Genomic DNA, 21,507 nt, shown 5'->3' with positions numbered 1-21,507 from the left:
CAGTTGCAGCAGCAGCGACAACAACAACTGCAGCTGTATAATATTATTATCATGCCGTATACAGCGGCGCGGCGGACGGGTGTAAACCAGTTTTTCGAGTGGGAGAAACGGATCCGAATAATAATAATAATAATAGTAACGCAATTGACTAGCGCGTACTCTCTTCAGTACGTGTTCGTCGGTCGTTCGCTTGTTGGGCACGCCGAGTGGTATGTGCAGTGCATGTGTGTGTATTTTTATAACAGCCTCCTCCTACGGTCCGGATAAAAAAATATATCGTCGGCGTCGAGTGCGCGATTCCTATAATAATTGAGGTTTCGGTTTCGGTTTTTTTTTTGGTTATTTTTCGGTGTTGTGCGCGAGTCTCGTAGGGGTGTGTTATGTGGTCGGGGGAGGTTATTTTTTAAAACAAATAAAAAATAAATTTTTGCGCTGTGGTGTGCGTACTCGCGCTGATCCGTCGCCGGACATGTGCGGCTGAACGCAGACCGGCCATGGCGGGATGCCCGGCCCGGACGCTGTTGCTGTTGGCCTGTGCGCTGTGGCCGCCCGTGCTGGTCCGGACCAACGACGGTCAGCAACAGCAACAGCAGCAGCAGGAGTTCAACAAGTTAACAGGGCCCTGGTGTCCCCGTCCAGAATGCGTGTGCACCGTCCAACCCAACCGTCTGGATAACCGTCTGGGCATGGAATGCACGTACACCGGTTCGAAGGTGAGCTCGATAATATGAGTCTACAATTATAGGAGATACCGCTTAGGCACACAAGGTGTCCGTTTAAACAATAAAGTCCGACTTTGCCTAGCCCGAGCACCGACTCCGCGCTATAATTTGCAATGGCCCGCGAGTGGCGTGATTTGGGATATTGTTTTGTCTTCAGCCGATAAATTATTACATATTTATCTATCCATGACATGTCTGCATAGTATGTGAATCTATACGGGCCACTGTTTGGGCTTAAAAGTAACATGGAATGCACAAAATGACAGTCCCTCCAAGTTAGGTATTATTGAATGACGTCTATCTGACTGCGTGACCAACGTGATTGAATATTCGAGAAATGTCTTCGACGCTTTTAATATAATATGCTCTTTTTATTATTTGGATGGAATGCACATTGCACTTTAAATGATGTCAAAAAAAAACCCCAAAACGCCTCGAAACGGTTAATTGACAATAAATGAGTTAACAATAAAAGCTAATTTATAATATTTCATATTTTTTTTCGATTTCCAACCAAATGGAAGAAAGTTTTTAAACATTTTAAAATATCTATTCAACATTTTACACTTTAATACGCGTTAGTTTTTACACGGACTTATGAAGAATTGTTGATTAGTTTGGCATAAGAGGTACATCATACCCATATTTATCGTTGTCAAATTAAACTTCATTACTAGTAGGACGTTTGATCGTTTAATTTGCGTGATAAAAGTCATGGATATTATTGTTATTGTACTACATGTTGGTTGCATAGACAATATTATTAGACATGCACATAGAATGCAGTCACAAGCGGAATCCGTTTACCCCTCGAGGCGACGTTTAGTACCGCTCCTTGGCCGAGTCGTTGATAAGAGATAATTGTTTTGATCCATCGAACCTGGATGACGGCTTCTAATTTAATTATAATACCATGTACAACAAATTATTATTCAACTGCGTGGCGCGGATAACATTTTTGAACTTTAATATAATTATTGCTGCAGTTATGCATATTTTTGTCTATATTATTCGTGCACACTCTTAGAAAACTATGCGCTCAGACATACAATTTGAACGACGCAAGTTTTCAGTTTTAATTAACTTAAACTTTAACGATACTACAAAATATTTGCATTAAATTCGTGGCATACACAACAAATGTCGCAGTCTAAAGACGACATACTGCAATCGCATTTATACTACATCTGTTCTTTTGATAAACTAAAAGCAATCGATTTACCAAACGACGGGATTGGCGCAAAAACGACATTTCGAAGTTATTTTTTTTGGTCGTTTAATGTGTCTACGTAATAATAGTATAATCTTCGGATAATATTGTTCCGACTATCGTAGCTCGGATATCAAAGTCATGACCACAGACGAAGACCGGTGCTCGCACACGCAGCTGCACGTACAACTATTATTGCTTTCCGCGCCGGATAACATTGAACCCGATCACCGTGACCGATAACATTGCATCATAATGCCGGTGGTTAAACGATTTGTAATAATTATTCAGAAAAAATATATCAGACGACCGAAAATGGGCTTACAGATTAACATAATATGTAGTAATAGTGTAGCCGAACGCTCCTTTCAAAAATAATGTTTGATTTAAAAAATTATACATTTAATAACGATACTGGCATTATAGTTTATTAACAATAGTTTCGACCAAACCCTATGTGGGATATTATGCTTTATATTGAACACTGAGCGGTTATCTAATTAACTTTTACTCCGACAATACGCGTCTCGATTGTTATTGATGTTGAAAAAAATAACAATTAAAGGGAAAACGTTCTAATTAAGAAAACACTTATTATGTTCTAATTTGTTTGCAGAGTGAATTGACAGAGTGTAATAACGTCGATCAATATTAATACAGTAGAGTTGTTCTGCTCATTAATTAGAGTAAATAACTAATATTATAATTTTCATTTTTTTTTTTGTAGCAACGGTCATCGTATCCTAACCGTGAACTTGAATGGTAGACGACTGTTTGCCAGCGACGCGACTTGTTATTAATATTTTTAAATACCGGCCAAGGCTCTGTAGCTAATAGTATTTTGTTTCATGTCCAAAATACATTTTAATTTCATAAGCTTAAATGTAACACGTCCCATAAACCACGGTTTTGGCATCGGATTGCAAAATCTGTTCATAAAAAAAAAAAAATTAAAAGCTCATTGCTGTTGATTCATATTGTCTAAAATGACGACGAGAAAGACTCGAGACCTTTTAAAAAACTAACTAAATTATTAGACATTTTCATATTAATAAGGAAAATGATTGATGGTAGAACTATTTTCTTTCGAAATGCCACTTGATGTGAAAACATTTAACCAACAATACATTATCGTTTGATTAATTTAAAAAAATTGAATACCAATTATTTTTATTTTATTTATTTTATTTGTATAGATCTTTTATTACTACACTGATGTTGAACAACTATTAGATTAGGAACACAGCTTTTAAAATAATATAAATTAAACTTTTGATGACAAGACAGGAACGGGAATTCAGCAGCAGAAATATATCGAAAAATGTTGTTATATTTAACTTAAATTAGGTAATAATATAGATAACTATCTGACATATATTTTTATACCAAAGGTAGCATTTGCATACATATTGGCAAATTTACATTGGAATTTCCCTAACATGAATTGAATAAACATGGAATGAATTCCAAACAAATAACTTTGGAAACGATTTAAACATATTTTGCAGTTGGAATTTTGGTTTTACTGCTTGGGTGGTTTGTGTTTAGCTTATCCCTATAAACTGTGGTCAGAGGTTGGTGTTGATACTGTTTTCAATGAAGACATAAGACAATTGAGACATTATAAAAAAGCTCTAAAATGCAATTTTTTATTGTTTTTGTTATTTTATCAACAAAATTGTAATTTCCTGTTATTTCTAAACTAAATAAATAATTTTGCAATAACAAGGGGTCTCAAAAAGATTTGACAAATGAAATAACTTGTTTTAGTGAATATTTTTAAGATTTTTTTTAAAACTAATTTACGCTATAAAAACTACGTTTTTTTTTATTACACTTGACGATTTTGATTTTTAAATTTATTTATTTTTCGTTAAATTTTTTTCTTTTCAATATATTCAGAATAATTTGCTAAGAATTTTGACTGGTCGATAACCAGTTTTGGGTAATCACTTTGTTAGTTATTAAAGGTTAAAATTTAAGACTGGTGGTGGAGTATAGACTAATGCGCATTACACTCAACCGCACTCCACCTCCCACCCTAAACTACAAACTTAAATAACTTGAAAAGTAAATATCATGTATTTAATTTGTCAAATGTTTACGGGATACCGTGTATTATTTGTAAATATAACACACGTGTATTAAGGTAGCACTAAACAACTGAATGATGTTTACCGGGTATGTACCAGTCGGAAAAAGTTGTGTAGTTGTCATCCTTGTGTTGTAATGATGCAACACTATTTATTTTTTATTCAATTTCTATAGAGCGTAATGATTGTTTTTATTAGCGTTTATTTCTAATAGAATTTTAAAACGTTTCGCTTAGTCATCGGGGCGTTATCACGAGACAAATGGAATCGAAGGATTCCACCATCGGACATGATTAAATTTCGGACCGTTTGCGTTGCTGCGGCCGACTTATGACATTGGATCAGTTATTCAGCGGATGTACGCGCTAACTATAATAAAACATCATAGCCGCAGTGGTGCGGTTTATTGTCCGGCAGCATACGCTTCCTCGTTTGTATCAGTTCGAGCCTACTTGTAGTATATAATAATGTATTATAACGCGCATATACACCAGATAATATTCCGGTTTTAATAGCTTCATAAAACCATCATTAACGGGTACAACGACCATTGTGCGTGTACGTGATCCGGACCGTCAAACGACGAAGACGACAACGTCAAACGTCCATTGTACACAATAATATGAAAAAAAAATTCAATATAAAAACGAATTAAATGTACTTAAATTTTTTCTTTTCTTTTCAAAACCCCTGTTTTGCGTTAAATTCGCCAACGTTTTTCATACAGAAAAGCCTCACCACAGCTGATGTTGTTTTACTCGTTTAGCGACGGTTTATTATAAACACTGTGGGTTGTGCAAAATGCGCAGTCCGTTTGAGCTGGCCGAAAGTTTGGACTCGAAAAGTTTCACCTGCCAAAACGTCAACCCGAGTTGTAATACAGTCGAAAAAGCGTTCGATTTTTGGGTCAACACGCCAGCGATCAGACGACTACCGTATACCTGTTGATATACATATTAATAATGCGCGCTGAATGACTTGGAAGATCGTTTTGTTTTTGTGTATTTTTTTTTTCATATTTCTTTTGCTAGTCTCCTTTAGTTTTTTATTTGCACGATCATGAAGCGTTACATTTTTTACAAAAAAAAAAGCTCCCTCGCCGTTTTCTCCCCTTCCCAGCGCACTTTCGTCCAAACACATGTCACTCTATAACATTGTGATTTATGCGCGTTTACCCCTTATATACAGTTTTCTGCAATCGTTATAAATATTATTATGTTTACCCACGACGGACGTGAGGTGTTGCTATATTATGTGCGCTCCGCCGTTGTTTCTGCAATATTTTACTACAGCCTGTGTCGGTGATGTGCGTTTTCATATTATTCAACTTACCGGGGCAACGCGTTGTAGTACCGTGGCAGAATTTGTTTAATTCTACCGCTTTGGCCAAAAGAAACAACGCGGTGTGCACGATATCATTATAATCGTTGTGCGTGCGAATTGCAGCGACGTTTGTATTTTTCAACGCCAACATTACAATAATAATTATTATCGAGCGGTCGCGCATATTTTCATGAAGTACAAACTAATTATTTACTTATTGACCGCTGCGCCGGTCGGTATGGGCGTAATTAGTTTCCCACGTTATTTGTAAATTGTATTATCAAACGACGTTTTTGATAACCCTTTGCAACTCGGTGTCAACTGCTAGTGAAAACAAAATTGTAAATCAAACGACTACTTTGAACGATATTCGATTAAAGTAAATACACATTATGTTTCACAGCGTTCTTGTATGTTTCATTCAGTTTATGTGTATATAGTAGTTAAAAACCGTATAATTTTTAATCGGCGTATCAAAAATGTGTGTACTATGTGTAAAAATAAGTCACGGACCAAAATAATACAGGTCAATACACGTTTGTTCTGTACAAGAACATGTGCAAAGGTTGCTCAGTATATTTCTTCCCGCAGCTGTCTGAGTAGGTTTTTTTTTTGCAATTTGTAATCTCATGAAGTATATATTTTTTGCAACTAATACTAATAATCTACGCGATTTTAATGTGCCTAATCATAATTCCGCATTATTAACAAAACTACAATCGTTGTGTATGTAGTTAATTTTATCACTGAAGCCCTTTAAAATTGTGTGGCATCATTACTTTTGATTATGGCTTTATGTGAACAATGAATCTAATTATTTTTTTTTATACAATATCAGTAACATTTTATTTACTAGATAGCAATATCAATTAGAGAAATTATGTAAATACAAGTAATTAACACAGTTCATTTTTTTTTTAAATTGCTACAAATGTATGATAATTGAACAATAGGTCGCACACACGACACTTGTTATTATGCAATCAGCAATGACCGTGTGTGATTTTTTAATATGTAAGGTATAATTGGGTAATTCGGCATATGCATTTTACAGTATTTTTTCGAGTAATGTAACCGCTTACCAGTCTCGTATACTGTTCACACAGAATTAGTAGGTATCGTTTGTAAACAATTTCAAATAACGTTACTTTAGTTTGATTTAGGTTTGAACGCATTTAATGTATACCATATGTACATTATGTATTGTAATAACTCGCGATTAGAGTAAACTTTATCGAGGTTGAACGTATATTATATTTTATAAAAGAACCTTTTTTTAAATTTAACTTAAAAAAAAAACGTATAACTGTGTTTTAGTTAAACGAATACGTATTTACATATTAATTATTATTATACTACATTAGCATTAATTCTTAATGTATACCTTGATGAAATGTTTAATATTTGCACATTTTATACGCCTTTGTATTCGTATGAACTTAGTTTGAAAAAAGTGTTTTCCTACACGCTATATTTTAATTAATCAACTTTTAACTCTTATTAACGGCACGTGAATTAGTAAAACAAATAAATAAATGGCGAGGATAATCTAGGAGCAATTTTTAGCTCCCTTTAGTTGGCCCCAACCCATGGACGTGTTTTTTTCCAATACTCAAAGTGTTTTACATATTGTTGAAGTAAAAAAAAAGTAGGAAAATACTATTTTGTTCGCCCTATGCAGAGGCGTTGTCACGTGGAAACAGAAGCCTAAAAATAATATATTATACCATTCGGCGTGGACGGAGAAATAATATTATTGTAACAAGGGGGACGGCCTTAGTTTAGGAAACCCTGTGTCGTTGCCGCCGCCGCCGGTCGTCTTCAACACTTCCGTTCACACGAACGAGAATAATATTTTTATCGCCGTCCGAAACGATCGTAGACCGTAAACAGAAACAAGCCAAACGAACCGAAAAAAGACCTAAACGCTAAAATAATAATATTATCCCTATGTAGTATGTAATTTGTTTACCGGCGGCGCGGCGAACGGGTTTATTAACGATATTATACGACGGGTAATTAAACGGATTTGTATATTAATTACATTTCATACAGCCGTAGCCGACCCTATTGTTTAGCAGCGGTTACTACAATGTACGATATTATAATACTATAATAATATTATTAATATTATTATTTCTTAGTTCGAAACGCAATAGTAAAACACGACAAAAAAAAAAAAAGCACAATAATATAGTAACATATTATTAAGTAATATGGATTTTTTTTTATGCCTAACTTAATAGCCCTAATTTTGTCTTAAGCCATATAACGGTCAAACACGTGTGGCCACAAGACCTTCGCGGGCGGTTTGATTGCCAATCAGATGCTTTATTGGCACGCTGTTGTAAACTGCATAAGAATACAAAATATACTTTCGCAGCCAAGTCGTTATTAGGTTTCAAGTCATTCACAGTTGTTGTCCTCGGTCTCCGTGTCTTTAGATATATGTACGACCAAATGACAAGTTTTTTATTCGCCCCGTTGTTTGCAGAATTAGCTGTTGAGCACTCGGCGTGTTTCACTACACCGGACTAAAGCAGCAATCTCTATAGTCTAGCATCTCTTTGGGACAATCGATTTGCGGGAAACCAAAAGGATATCCAAGTGGTTCTTACGAAATTCTATGCGATACTCGTTAGTTGTTCACTGTAACTAACAAAAAAAAAAAAATAATAAATTAGGTGATAAAAACTAGTTTCCGGAAAATGTCGGTTCTCATCCGTCGTCGAACACGGTAATTTGTCGAACCGCGTTCGGTCAATGTGGTTCCCGTCCTCTTCCTTCGCCTCATTTAAAAAAGGCCAATATCTAGACGGTCACGGTCAGGTTTTTGTGTTTTTTTTATTGCCGTTCGATCACCGCCCTAAACCGTAAAAGCCGCAGTTTTATCCGTCGGTCACGTATTGCGTGTCAAAACAAGCGGGAGCAAAGTCACAACAACGGAACGGAATGGATGTCGCAGTGGAGACACATGACTCTGCACGGAGACATCGGTTTCTAAATTTACTCTATATATATATATATACTTGGTCGCATTTTTTTTCATTTTAATATTACGTTCTTATCCTTTTGTTGACCGAATGCCGTCGTCGTTTGGCCCCGAGCCAACGTCGTCGGTGCGGTGCGGTGGCGACAATTACAAAAAACACACACCGAAGACGCAGGATTTCACTGCGGCAGTGTACTGTTAAAAAATGTATAATATATCATGTACGAGATCACTTCTTCCAGACCACTGGTGGCCGGTCAGACGTACTACACAGGAAACGACACGGTACACCCTAAGGCCGTTGTGTCGTCGTCGCCCAACAAGTACAATAACAATGGGACGCTATGCGGTGAAATCATTCATGCCGTAGTGCGACTAAATACAACTGAAAACCATTTCCTGAACGTAACAACAACATGGGTTTATACTTACGGCAAAAATGACCCCCGTATGTACCGCGGCGCGAGGGCAATTTTGGAGAAAAAAAAATTGTTACCCACCCGCAAGTGGGTTTTTATGATCGAAAAGCTTTTATTTAGTTGCATATTAATGGGTTTTGTCTGACTTCTATGACTGTAGGTCCCATTAAACACAGTCGCAAGTTCAATATACCAGCACAAATGACAAATTAAATAATAAAAAAAAAAAATTGTATACTACTTTTACTTTGTTAGGTATACTTTGATTTAGTTGGTGAAAACATCTAAATGGAGATAAAAAACTTGAGTCGCCCGAAGATATTGATCATTTAGTATTTAGCGAACAAGCTAAAAGTTTAACAAGGTCTAATGAATTTTATATATAGTGTAATAATTGACCAAGTCTTTTCAAACCGCTTTCATTTGCAACATTGAATTACAAACTAAGAACAAACACATCTTTGTGATACCTTTTCGACTTGGCATCGGCACTAAAAAGTTGATTTGAACGGGTTGTATTTGTAGAAGTCCCTACTTCTGCGTAAAAACATTTTTTCATACCGATTTCGAACTCTTTTTTCATGAAAATGTAGTAAATTAATGAAAAACAGGAAATGGCGGCGTTTTTCTTGCAATTTTCTAGGTTCATAGTGAATTATAATAAAAAAAATTGTATATTTAAATACACAAACTTAATTCCCTGCTCCGAGAATTGCATTTGCGCTTCAAAGCATGAAACTATACATTTTTTACTTGTAATATAATTTTAAGACCTTAGTTTTATTACATTGAGCTTATCGTAAGACGTATTAATTTTTTTCAATGAATATTGAATTACTAATTACCAAGAAAACTTCCGACGTTCTTTTAAGAGATAAAAAGGTACAGAAATGCTTTTGAAATAAACGAGCATGTAAGATAAATTGCTTTCTGTGAACAAAATTATATTTGTAGAGTAAAATCGTATTATGTTTTTTTTTTTTTTTTTAATAATATACAATAACTCAAAGCTTGGATTTAACGTCAAATGTTTATTGCGCTACTTCCTAATAATGAAGTCCATTAAAAGAAATCTGCTTTTGCAATTTTCGATGTATCAACAGAATAAGATCGGCTTTTAGTTTTTAATAATGCAATATATTCTTGTTTAGCGAGTATTTTAGTTAGCCTTAATAATTGTTTCCAATCAAATGTATTGTAAGCCCATTGAAACCATCGATGTCGATTTTTGTAGACAAGGACATTACTTTTTAAAAAAAATAGTACTCAACTATTTTGAACCGTGTCTAATATAACAATGCATCTATACATTTCAAGGCAATTTTCGTGATTTAAATTTAGAAATAATTTTTATACCTCGCTCTACTCAATAATGTATAGTAAAACGCCAATGGTTATTTTGGGGATAAAAAATAGGTCATGTTTGTAAATGGCCGAGCTGGACTTTTGAAAACTTTTCAAATTTATCGTGCGTTCAATAGAAATAAAAAACTGTTCAGAGTTTATTTGAAACGCCCGAGGGAAAAAAGTTCTGTGATATGTAGCTTTACCCTTATTAGCTCTACGTATATTTTGTTTAAATTCTCAGTAAGACTGGATAAAAAAAAAAAATATGTACAATGATGAAACTGATGAAAATTGTAATACTTTTAAAGTATTCTAACAGTCTGTTATAGTTTCTAAGAAACGCTTTGTATTGAATGCGCTTATAATTAATTATAAAACTTGAAGTTTACTTTTTTACTTTTAGTCATTAATGAAAGGTTTCAACTTTCTTTTTTGTTAACTACATATTCTATTAAGTGAAATGGTGTGTGTGGCGTACTTAAGCCTTAAAAGGTTACATGGTGAGATAAAACGAGGAAAAAAATACCAAAAAAAGAACTCGGTGAAATCATTTAACATCTATTGATAAGTTATCCATTGACCGCAGTAGTGTACAGAATATTAATGTTTGTTTTATTTTTATGGGAATGCGAAATTTCTCCGTGACATGTTATGATTAACAATTTTTTTTATAAAAGTCAAACTTCTAATGATAAACGGTAAACCATAAGTTTGTATAAATACTAACGGCCAATCAAACCAATATAAAAGTGCTCAAATGCATATTCATTTTAATATACTACATTTCTGTATTCTTAAATGCGTTACGAGCTACACGACGGCGACAAAGAGATAAATAAATAAATAATAATAATTCCATTTACTGTCTTATTTAGTTAGCTGTCATATTACAATGTGAGTGTGTATACAGGGCATTTCGCAACGTAAAATCTAACCTAATCGATGAAATCTACTACAAGTTTCTTAATAAATGACTAAACAATTTAATAAATACATGTTTGTAAATTTAGTTATTTCTAACCAACAAATATTGGTCACAAGTTGTGCGAGACACCTTGTACACGTACAATAAAACAGTGTTCGTGCTTTATATGTCAAAAAGTCGAGCAAGGAAAATATTATTGTAAAGTAAATCCCCTTTCTTCGGTTTACCCATCACCGCTAACGGAAATTAGAAGAGAAAAACATTTTCGACGGACGTTAAACAAATATGAATTATTTTGTTTCCCCTCGAGTGAAATTTTGTAATTTAAACTTATTTTATCCATGCTGTATTGTAAATCTTTTCAAAAACCGAGAAACATTTGCGTTATACTTTGTACAGGTGCGGCATATATAATATTGTATCGTTCAACAGCGAGCCTAACAACCGTGTAATAAAGTCCCATCGACTTGAATGAATCCGTTTTACAACATGACCGTCGCTTTTGTAATACAACAGCAGCAGTAAACGTGTAAATGGGTACAACTTTGCGTTTGGAAATTCAATGTATAAAATCACATGTTTCGGTGTCAAGGATAAACGTAACGTTAACCCTGTTACCATGTGGCAAACCAGACTCGAAACACTTGTCGATTGCCGAATGTTATGCTCGTTTTATGAAAATAATTACATAAAAAACTACACCTATTATCACATATATATATCATATCTATCAGCGTCAACGGCAATTCTAAACGCGTTCTAACAGCTATTGGAGGCGTCAACAGAGGCGTTGAATCTGGTTAGACATGCAACTGAGTAATATTACCGAATTTAATCGAAATCATTTAATAAAATTGTTCAGTGCATATTACCCTAAACATTTTGTAAATACAAGCTTACGGATAAACACAATTTGAAGTACTCTTTTAAACGTTATAGTATTTTATCAGTCGGTCAGTTAAAATAATAATAATCGTTTTGTGTTCAAATCAGCAGTAAAATATAATACTGTCGTTGCTTTTCATATTTCAACTATTGAAACTCAAGTCTGGTCGTCTTTCGTCGTTTTGCTTTCCTCAGTTTACATAATATTATGTCACCGCACAAACGCTTTATCGAAGCGCAACGGTAAGCTGGAAACCGCAAAACTTGACTAAACGCTACTCGCGCAATCGTCTTTACCGGTTGATTTTGTTTATACAATTTGATGAGCTTGTACAAGTTATAATTAATTTTCATTACTATGTTGTAAGTTGTTATCCGCTTTTCGTCCAAGTCAACTCAATAGTTTTTGGCGGATTCTTTTTGTACAACAGGAGTGGGAAAAGTTACACAAAAAACATATTTTCATTAAAAAACCGCACGCAGTAATAATTAAAAATGAATAATTCTTTTTTAGGATTACAAGTCTTGATGTCTAATTAAATTGAATAAAAGAACAACAATACATTCCACCGAGTTACCTAACCGATATGTGCATGTGCGTCTCTAATACATGCCCAACCCTGTGCATAGCCTTATTATACATAAGACAGCATAATACAGCTGTATTATGCTACCTCGTACTCGGGCTAAATAGGAATAGACACGAATACGTCGACGAGTTCATATTTTTGGATATTAACATAATATTAACAATTTTTTTGTTATTAAAATAGCATAGTTTTTCTGAATTCCAAATTGTGAAGGCCGTCGTGGCTTCCACCGATATTGCAAACATACATCATAGCAATAATAATTATGTATAAGCGCGTTCGAAAAAACCGGATTACCATTAACTAATTGTTTTATTGACGTCTCGAGTCTTCGGTCGTTTAGATGTATAATATGTTATAACAGGTTTTCGTACAGCTACGCTGCCCCCGTTGAACTCCAATCTCATTGTATACACAACTTTCGGCCGCGTTCGAAGTTTTTTAATACCACGCATGACAGATCTCGTTGTGTGTGCGATGGGTTCAGTACAGCGATGAGCTCTAGTTGTACCTACGGCTAAGTAATGAATACCGTCGACAAACACAATGCCACTGTAATAATAGTATGTAGTATGTACAATGATAATATGTAAATAATGATATGCGAGAGTACATCAGCTATCCGCTCGCCGGTAACAAATGTAAATATATTATTTCAAGACATAATATTATTATCAGTTTGATTTATAGCTTGTTCGTTCGGTGGGACTTTGGTCGGCACCACGTCCTATGATATACGTCCACCGTTGTCTTATTCTATTTTTATATTATAATATCGTATAAATCGGTTATGTCACATGTCGTTTTCACACGATCTTAATTATTGTACACATGATTTAAGTATTTTTTTTTTTTTTAAATAGAATCGGACTTTGTAGTTATTGTACGATTTGTTATTACTATTATTAACGACACCACAACGGACAAGGAAATGCGTCAATATGCTAAAATAATAATATGTTTCATTGAAAACTAAAATGTATGTATTATTGCATACATATTATCTTACACGCTAATTGGCATTCAACGTTTTCTTAGTTGTGAAATGAAAATCATCGCAAGGACGGCTACGCGTTTATTCATATTCATTCCGCGTCGACCAAAGACAAAATTAGCGTCAGTGAAGTACTGGGCACGACAAAGGCAATTTAACTGTAAATAATTCATTATTTTGGTGATTTGTCTTCATTGTTTGCGATTGACAAAAAAAAACAAAGTAGTATGATTGATTTATATCCGTTGACTTATTGACGGCTCCAGTTAAAAAACAAACTCAATAAATAACTGTATTATAAAAAGAAAAAGACAACGTTGTTATGTGTATTTTAACTGCACTAACGAGCACCTTTTTCGGTCGCTGTTGCCTTTAAAAGGTCTTTTTTCGACGTTTTTTACGCCAAAACCGGCAAACTATTTACTGAAAACGACATGCGGCTTATGTTCGTGCTCTTTTGACTTTTATTATGTCATCTTGGGGGAATGCAAGAAGTGTCCAATAAGAATACACAGCGGATGTCGGTCGTCGTCCAGTACAAAGCGAAACCCGTAAGGTACTTACACCGCACAATGGCAGCCAGTACAATTGGAATTAAAGCCATTATATATATATATATATATATAAGTATAGTGTTTATCAATCTTGGCTAGTCCAGAAAAATATTAGGACGTTATTTAGTCTAAACACAGCTGCTAATGGAACACAAACACTATATTACTGCCAACCAGTCTGGATTGTTTATAAACGTTAAAAAACTACGGGTTCGGGGTGAACGCGTCTCCGCGTGTACTACACCATGTGAAACGATAAGATTGTAATAAAAAAAAACCATACCCATAAACCTCGGCAGTTTGCTATAATGTCGTTGTTTATCTTGTTTGAATATTTCGGAGCCAGCTGTGGCCTGTGCGACTAGAACTCCCAACGCACACGTACCCACGTCTCCGACCTTTGACCCGTGCGTTTTATTAGATATACACGTTGAACAGTAGATTTTTGGTCAATACTATTATCTCGGCCTTTTTTTTTGACATTAATATAAAAAAAATGTCAATATCGATTCTATAGCGTTGGTAAACATAATATAGTGTGGAAAAAAAACAAATTTGTGTTAACATTATCGTTTTTATACAACAAGCGCCGCAATTGCTGTTTTTTTTTTACTTGCTTACTTAAAATTGTACCCCATTCATGAACAGGCATTGATGTCGATCGAACTAAGCATGGAACTAGTCATGAAGTATCCGGATTTTGACAGATTATCGAATTTTACAAAAAAAAAAATGTATCCAAGTTATAAAAATGTATTTGAAACAATAATTTTTATATTATTTTTTTAATTGGATGGAAAAAAATTCAAATACAGATAATCTGGCTATTCTCATGACTAATCCTTACAACTTTTGCCCATTTCCATTTTAAACTATTAAATAAAGAAAATATTTCACACGATAAAACTGATGGCCATCCTAGAATGCGTAATGTTTTTTTCCATCGTTACGCTTTTCATACAAATAAGAAGTCGAGGAGGGGGAGTTGAAAAAATTTCATTGACGTACACAGTATGATTGAAGTTAATTGTACAGTTGTTATATTTTAATAATTTTATTTAATAGAACCTAGGCCAAATGCCACATACAAACGTATGTAACCACAGTATTCAAGAACTAGGAGGTACCCCTTATAAGTCAAAAGAGTCTACCGTCGTGTGATCTCGAGCGAGTATTGTTTTTCAAAAGCTTAATCGTATTACAAACGGTATTTAATTTTGAGCAGAAAATTTATCCGTACCCAACTGTGATGGCATACGTTTTGAAGGGCGCACATTACAATCCATCGCGTTGCAAGTACAAGGGCGGACAGAAGGAACATGTGACATACTATTATTTCGATTGTAGGGTTAAAAGTATTCTACGTGGTTTTATACAACTACTCGTGTCTTACTCAAATGTCGAGTCTTTTGATATATTAGGTTCTTGCAGTTACATGATTGAAGGCTGGCGAAACAGGCCGGGCGTTAACCCGTAATTAACGACGAATAAACCGTCGCAAAAACCGTACTTCGCCTTGTAATTATTGCCAACACTATTATAGGTACAATTCATTTCGGGCATTATCAAAACTGTGAATGTTTTTCTACAGCAAAAAAGTAGGAGGAGTTGAACAGTTCGTTATCACACCCTTTGTCTCATCCCTGACGCTCGAGTCGAGTTCAATCGAGTTCATCGTATTCGGTATTGTTTTAAACTTACACAACTACAACAAGTATCAGTTTTAAACTTTACACGGCGACCATATACCGGCTGCAGTTAATAATCTTGCCATTGTTATTTTTTCACCTGCACTAAGACACTTTTGAAGCGACCAAAAGTTTATACGCGATACTTTTAATTGAACAAACAAATAACGATGATGGATAACCTACAGACAAGATGTATGTGTAAGCTACGAAACTATTTCAAATGTCTACGTTATAATATATTATTATCAGGGGGTGGGCACTCTCAAAATTTAACACTGTTTTTATACCTATATTTTAAATCATCTTCTCATTTACCAATCAGTATAGTTTTTATTTCTCTGCATTTGCTGTGACTTGTGTATAGATATAATTTAAGGATAAATGAGAAGATGGCGGCCTTCATCCGAAAATTGTTTAATACTTTTTATGCAGTGTCCTCTCTGATTCAATCTACTCTGTGATATTATTATACTGACGGACAAGAGAAGCTATTATCGTTCAATTGGCTGCATAATACTATGACATATTGTATGATACTATATTTTATGTTTCTGTGTAACTATTATACTTTTATTGCTGCGATATTTTGTTTTATCGTCAGGGACGTTTCACTAGTAGAGTCTTTTATCGCGGTACATACAGTAGTATAATAAGAAGAAATGTTTTACAAGACACTACTATTCAGCTGCTTAGCTGTAGTTCATTTTCTTAACACTTTAACCATTTATAAAAAATATATAAAACAAATCATTTAATAGCTTTTATGGTTTTTTACCAACATACTTTATTTTTTGTCGTAGGTTTATGTTTAGCCCTACTGCTATGGTGATCTCCCACCTGTACGGCACTAAGCACATACGGATTTTAAGCGATTGACGAAAGAGGGATTTGAATAAAGACTTCAGTCTGGCCGCTAATGTACCGGTTAACACACATGCACATAAAACAATACATTATTGTAGAACCAAAACGTTTACTTCAGTTCCGCATGGTTGCTAGGATGATGTTGCAAGTCACTGTGTGCCGCACTTCGGTAAATTTAAGCTCCGTCAAAGAATGGTTCCTGAATGACTAAGTTAGACGCTAAAACTTTCTTCTCGCTCGTTCAATAACCGAAATATGTCTCGGAGCCATTCCGAGCATTTGTCTGCTATTTACACAAACTCATCAATCGTTCACCCCAAGGATACGATACATCGTAGTTTAAGACAGAAAGTTACACACAACTTTCTCGCGCAAACTTGGTCTGAACCGCTCTCCGTTTGCCGTGCACTTCACAAAGCGCCATTGAAATCCTTCAACTTAGTGTGGTTGTTTTTATTTTGTTATTTTACTTTCATTAAAACGATTCCCGTTTTTATAATGCTTACTAAAACACTTTAATTTAAACAATCAATTACATTATACAAAAAAAAAAAAAAAATTACCGATCAATAAGTAATGAATTATAACAAGCCAAGAAATCTTCGAGTTTTGTATCAAAACAAAAAAGTATAGGTACTTAGTATATGAGTAAAGTGAACGTGTATTACAGATAGTATAACATTAATATTATGCCAGTAAATTACTATTTAAAACATATTATACAAAAAATAAAGACGAATGATTTTCTGTATTTATATATTTTTTAATAAATGTAGTGAACCGATTTTATATGACGATTAGGCAGAGTCAAAATGAAATTTTAGCCAATCAAATTGGGCGTGAACACTTTGATACACGTATACATGAAAATATCAAACGCTATCACAATTTAGGCGACATTTCACGAATATATTGCTGTAATTGTATTTAAATGTGCAAAACAGTTGATGCGAATAAACAATCAAGTTCACCTACCCGTGTCCAAGTGAGATAGCACGTGCGTTCTTTACGGCCCACTGCTTTTTTTTCACAGTTTCCAAAACGTTTATATTTGAAAACCCTATTCTGACGTTTGTTTATCTGTCTGCTCCGCGTTTCCTATTCTCTCTATATATTCATATTATACCGCCCTTTCCCTTTGTAACGGTAGACCTTTGATACTGGTAAAATCACGTGGACCGCGAGCACGTCCGGGATGACCCAACTGTCAACTATAAAACAGAAATGAATAAACGCATTTCCAACTGGTTCAGCAGCCTAATACTTATTTCTGTTAGATCAGTTGATAAAACGTTTAAATTTGTTTTATGGCACAGTTATAATTTATTTCCACGCCATTAGATATTTGCATTACAATGCAAATTAAATTAAGAAGCGCTCCATTAAAACCGAATGTTTTGTTTACTGCAAGTAGAGGTGTATTTGATTTCGCGATTACAACCAATCAAGTATGAAATACATTTTACCCAAAAACTTAAAGAAATTTAGCTGTTTGCGATAAAAACGTTTTGCTGTCTTAACAAATACATTTTTAAAATGTCCTTAGACAGTATTTTTGTTTATTGTTACATTATTTATGCGGCCTTAATTCATATTCCAGTTTTCTTTCTCGTATAATTTAATAATTCTATTTAAATGTTGTACAGTAAATGCTAAAGTAGTACATTTTATTGCTTTATTTAATTACTAAAAAATTGTTATAATACAAACAAAATGTGTTGTTTTAATCAATTGTCGTGATACTAATATAATGTTTGTTTAATTTTCAGGTAAGAAACAACAAATTGAAAATGACAAAACTGTTTATCGAAAATCAGATACCTTTTCCTTATTAAAATATATCTCATTTGGTGAGTTAATGTTTTTTTTACTATTTTACATGCACTTTCAAGTTTATAATGTTGAAATGTTTCTATGAATATAAAAATGTAAATAATAATAGTCTATGATTATTATTGGCTGTAGTTTTCAGAAAAGTGAAAAAATCAGGTTTCTTTTTGTTAAACACATGTTGTTTTGTAGCCGTAAATAGACTCGTTGGGCGGGACCGAAGAACTCAGTTTGAAGAACACGAGTGTTTTACATAACGAAATATATAGATCTTAACATTAACGGGGAGACCCGTAATAGTTTTCGGTCCCGTTTGCGCAATCTAATCGACACACGCTTGACAAATATATTCGCTTATAGACTTACAGGTATTTTTTGATCTATCGCTTATATATTTTTTCGGAAAATCGAGATATGGGTAAAAAAAAAATCCAATAAACACTATTCTCGTTGACTCTCGAATCTCAATCGTCTTATACATCACTTCATTTCCATTGCATTGCTTTCCCGGCTCGTTTTGTACGATACCACGTGGAGTTGTATATATGGACATATATTATGGATATCGACGTCGGAGGATGGACATAATATTATAACATGGCGGTATACATATTATTTATAAAAATATCATATACACACGGGTAGTAACGAGTAAACGAAGTATGAAAATTGTTACATTAACTTGCATATTATACATATAATAAACAATAATGCCGCCTTACCGCGTGGGTTCGTACAAATGACTTGTCCCGTCACGCCGGGCCACTCCAAGTAGGGGATTTGCCGCATTCGAGTGGGATGTATTGAATTTGGGCTCCGCGAAGCTTGAAAAGGGTGACAGTGCCGATACACCCTCGAACGCTATGACTTTTTTAAATATACATTATACACATATATTTTTATATAATTATTTTTCTCCCGACCGCAACGCAGTTGTTCATATTATTATTATTGCTCTAATATTAGTCATGAGATGATCTTCAAGCCGCGAACCGCTGCTGTTCCCGCTTCGAAATGCCGGTACACTCCCACTCGTTTACACCCATAACGATTCGGGTGTTTTACATTATGTTTCTTCCCTCTTGCTGCTCATTTAACACAGACAAAATAAAAAATAAACAACCTAACCGAGGTGGAAACGCGCGCGGCTGATAGATATTTTTTTTCCCCTCCGACGCCTCGCATGATATAATGACACAACGCGGCGTAATAATGGCCGTCATGTCGTTACCGAAAATGCTCGACGATTTCGTTTAACGGTCATGTCTTCTATTCCGTATACAGTCGGCTAATGTCTCGAAGACGTGTACGGGATTACTTTGGGTAATACTGTCCCGTAACGACACCGAGGATTTAGCCGTCATTATATCATAATATATACAATAATATTAAAAAAATAGTATGATGTTCCCTTCGCGTATTATCAAATTTGTCGTCGAAACAACGACCGCGCGTGAATTCACATCAGCCGTCGGCCAGAAAAAATGAAAAGCATTAATAGTTCTTTGACATTTAAAAAAGTTCTCCCTTTCGACGAACGCGGAACTGTACAACATAAGTATTTACAGCAAGACGAAATTAACATACATAATTACCGCGCCCGAAAAAGACCTACGACCGACAAACAACGAAAAACCTAATGCGCTGTATTTATTTTGTCATTAACCGTATTTTTTTATCGAACAATGTCCGTCACGTTTTACATTTTGAGATTAATGTAAACATAGAAAAACTAAATGTTTTCAGCGGTTTTAAAACGATTGTTTTCGAAAATGGTAATTTCGCATTCCCCGCATAATACAATATAGTACTTTTCACAGTGCAAAGTTATGTTTCATTGCAAATAACAATAATATTGGTGAACAATTGTAATATTTTAAATAATGTCAAAATGTTTGTATATTTCTCTAAAAAACAAATATAAACTAACACATATGTTACACCAATCGCCTTCACCATAAAAATTATGTCGGCCAGTCAAACAAGCTCTTTCCACAAAACCCATGTCAACATTTACCCACTTCTTGTACTTTAACTAGTAACATTTGTTTAAAACATTTTTATCTGCAACTAACCGAATTTAATATTTACCTAACCTAAAGCCCATATTATAATTGATTTATAAAAGGTATACTATAGTGATTCGGGGTTCCGAAAAGGTTAAATCCTTTTAAACTAATCGCTCGTACCTGTTTAGTTGTTAAATTATCCTGTGATATATTTTGCAAAATATAAGAAACTATTAATATTATTTAAAATTTCTGTGTGCGAACTATGACTCGTGCGACACCACGATATGAGTAGGGTTACAACGTACAAAAACGGTATGCACGAGCCAAAACAATTATATCACCATAGCATTAAGGTATAATACTATACTTTGGGTAAACGCCACTGTACTCGCTCGGATCATAATACAATAATAATCGTATAGTTTAATGACGGCGAATGCCTGCGCAGCTATAGTAAAGGGCAGCCGCGACATCACACCGGGTGTGTTTTGAGCGCAAAGGGTAGTGGAGAATTTTAATTTGGACTCGGAAGGTCATTAGTGGAATTCCGAACGTCACCGCCGTCGTGTACGATATAATTACTACACGCGGTACCTGAGCAAGTATTAATATATAAATATATATATGGAATATTATATAAGGTTTGAGAGGCCGTAACGTGCCCCAACACACACACACACGCCGATAGCGCTGGTCCATAACGCGATATCAGTTTTTTTCTCTCCGTATTGTACCGAGTTGAAATTACCACCGGATATGTTTTTGACGGCTCCAAAGTTGTGATTTTTATTAGTCTCGCGCGGTTTAAGTACAAGGTAGTGTATATAATATACAGCCGAAACCATCGTAAGAGAGTAGAGAACCTCTCGGCGAACTTTGTCGATTACCACCCGAGTGCGATATGATTAGGTTTTCATCACGTGCGCACTCCCGCAGAAAAACTCGCTTGCCAGCGATCCGTTTTTTTCATCATTATTATTATTATTATATACGTATGAAAGCAAAGGAGGACGCGATTCGTAGTCGGTTGACTTGTTTGTAAAGTTTAACCCGGCC

General features: G+C 34.7%; 2 protein-coding genes across 3 annotated transcripts in view; one reads left to right on the top strand and one right to left on the bottom strand.

Annotated features, from left to right (window-relative positions):
• Positions 1–21,507, bottom strand: part of LOC126834901 (E3 ubiquitin-protein ligase MYCBP2) — a 170,679-nt gene that overhangs the window by 40,970 nt on the left and 108,202 nt on the right. The gene's annotated exons all lie outside the window — the stretch shown is intronic.
• LOC126834902 (uncharacterized) overlaps positions 153–21,507 on the top strand; it is a 61,545-nt gene continuing 40,190 nt past the window's right edge. Inside the window, exon 1 of the mRNA XM_050567115.1 lies at positions 153–713. Coding sequence (XP_050423072.1) covers positions 495–713 — 219 coding nt within the window. The 5' untranslated portion in view covers positions 153–494. The remainder of the gene's footprint in view (positions 714–21,507) is intronic.

This window comes from Adelges cooleyi, unplaced genomic scaffold (genome assembly GCF_023614345.1).
Source record: "Adelges cooleyi isolate 19-005CV unplaced genomic scaffold, UGA_ACOO_1.1 ACOO_flye_CR_arks_rails_tigmint_CR_PRNA_21, whole genome shotgun sequence".
In the NCBI taxonomy this organism is placed as follows: domain Eukaryota; kingdom Metazoa; phylum Arthropoda; class Insecta; order Hemiptera; family Adelgidae; genus Adelges; species Adelges cooleyi.
The sequence above is the reverse complement of the archived record's forward strand: the minus strand, read 5'-3'. Positions and strand labels throughout refer to the sequence as shown.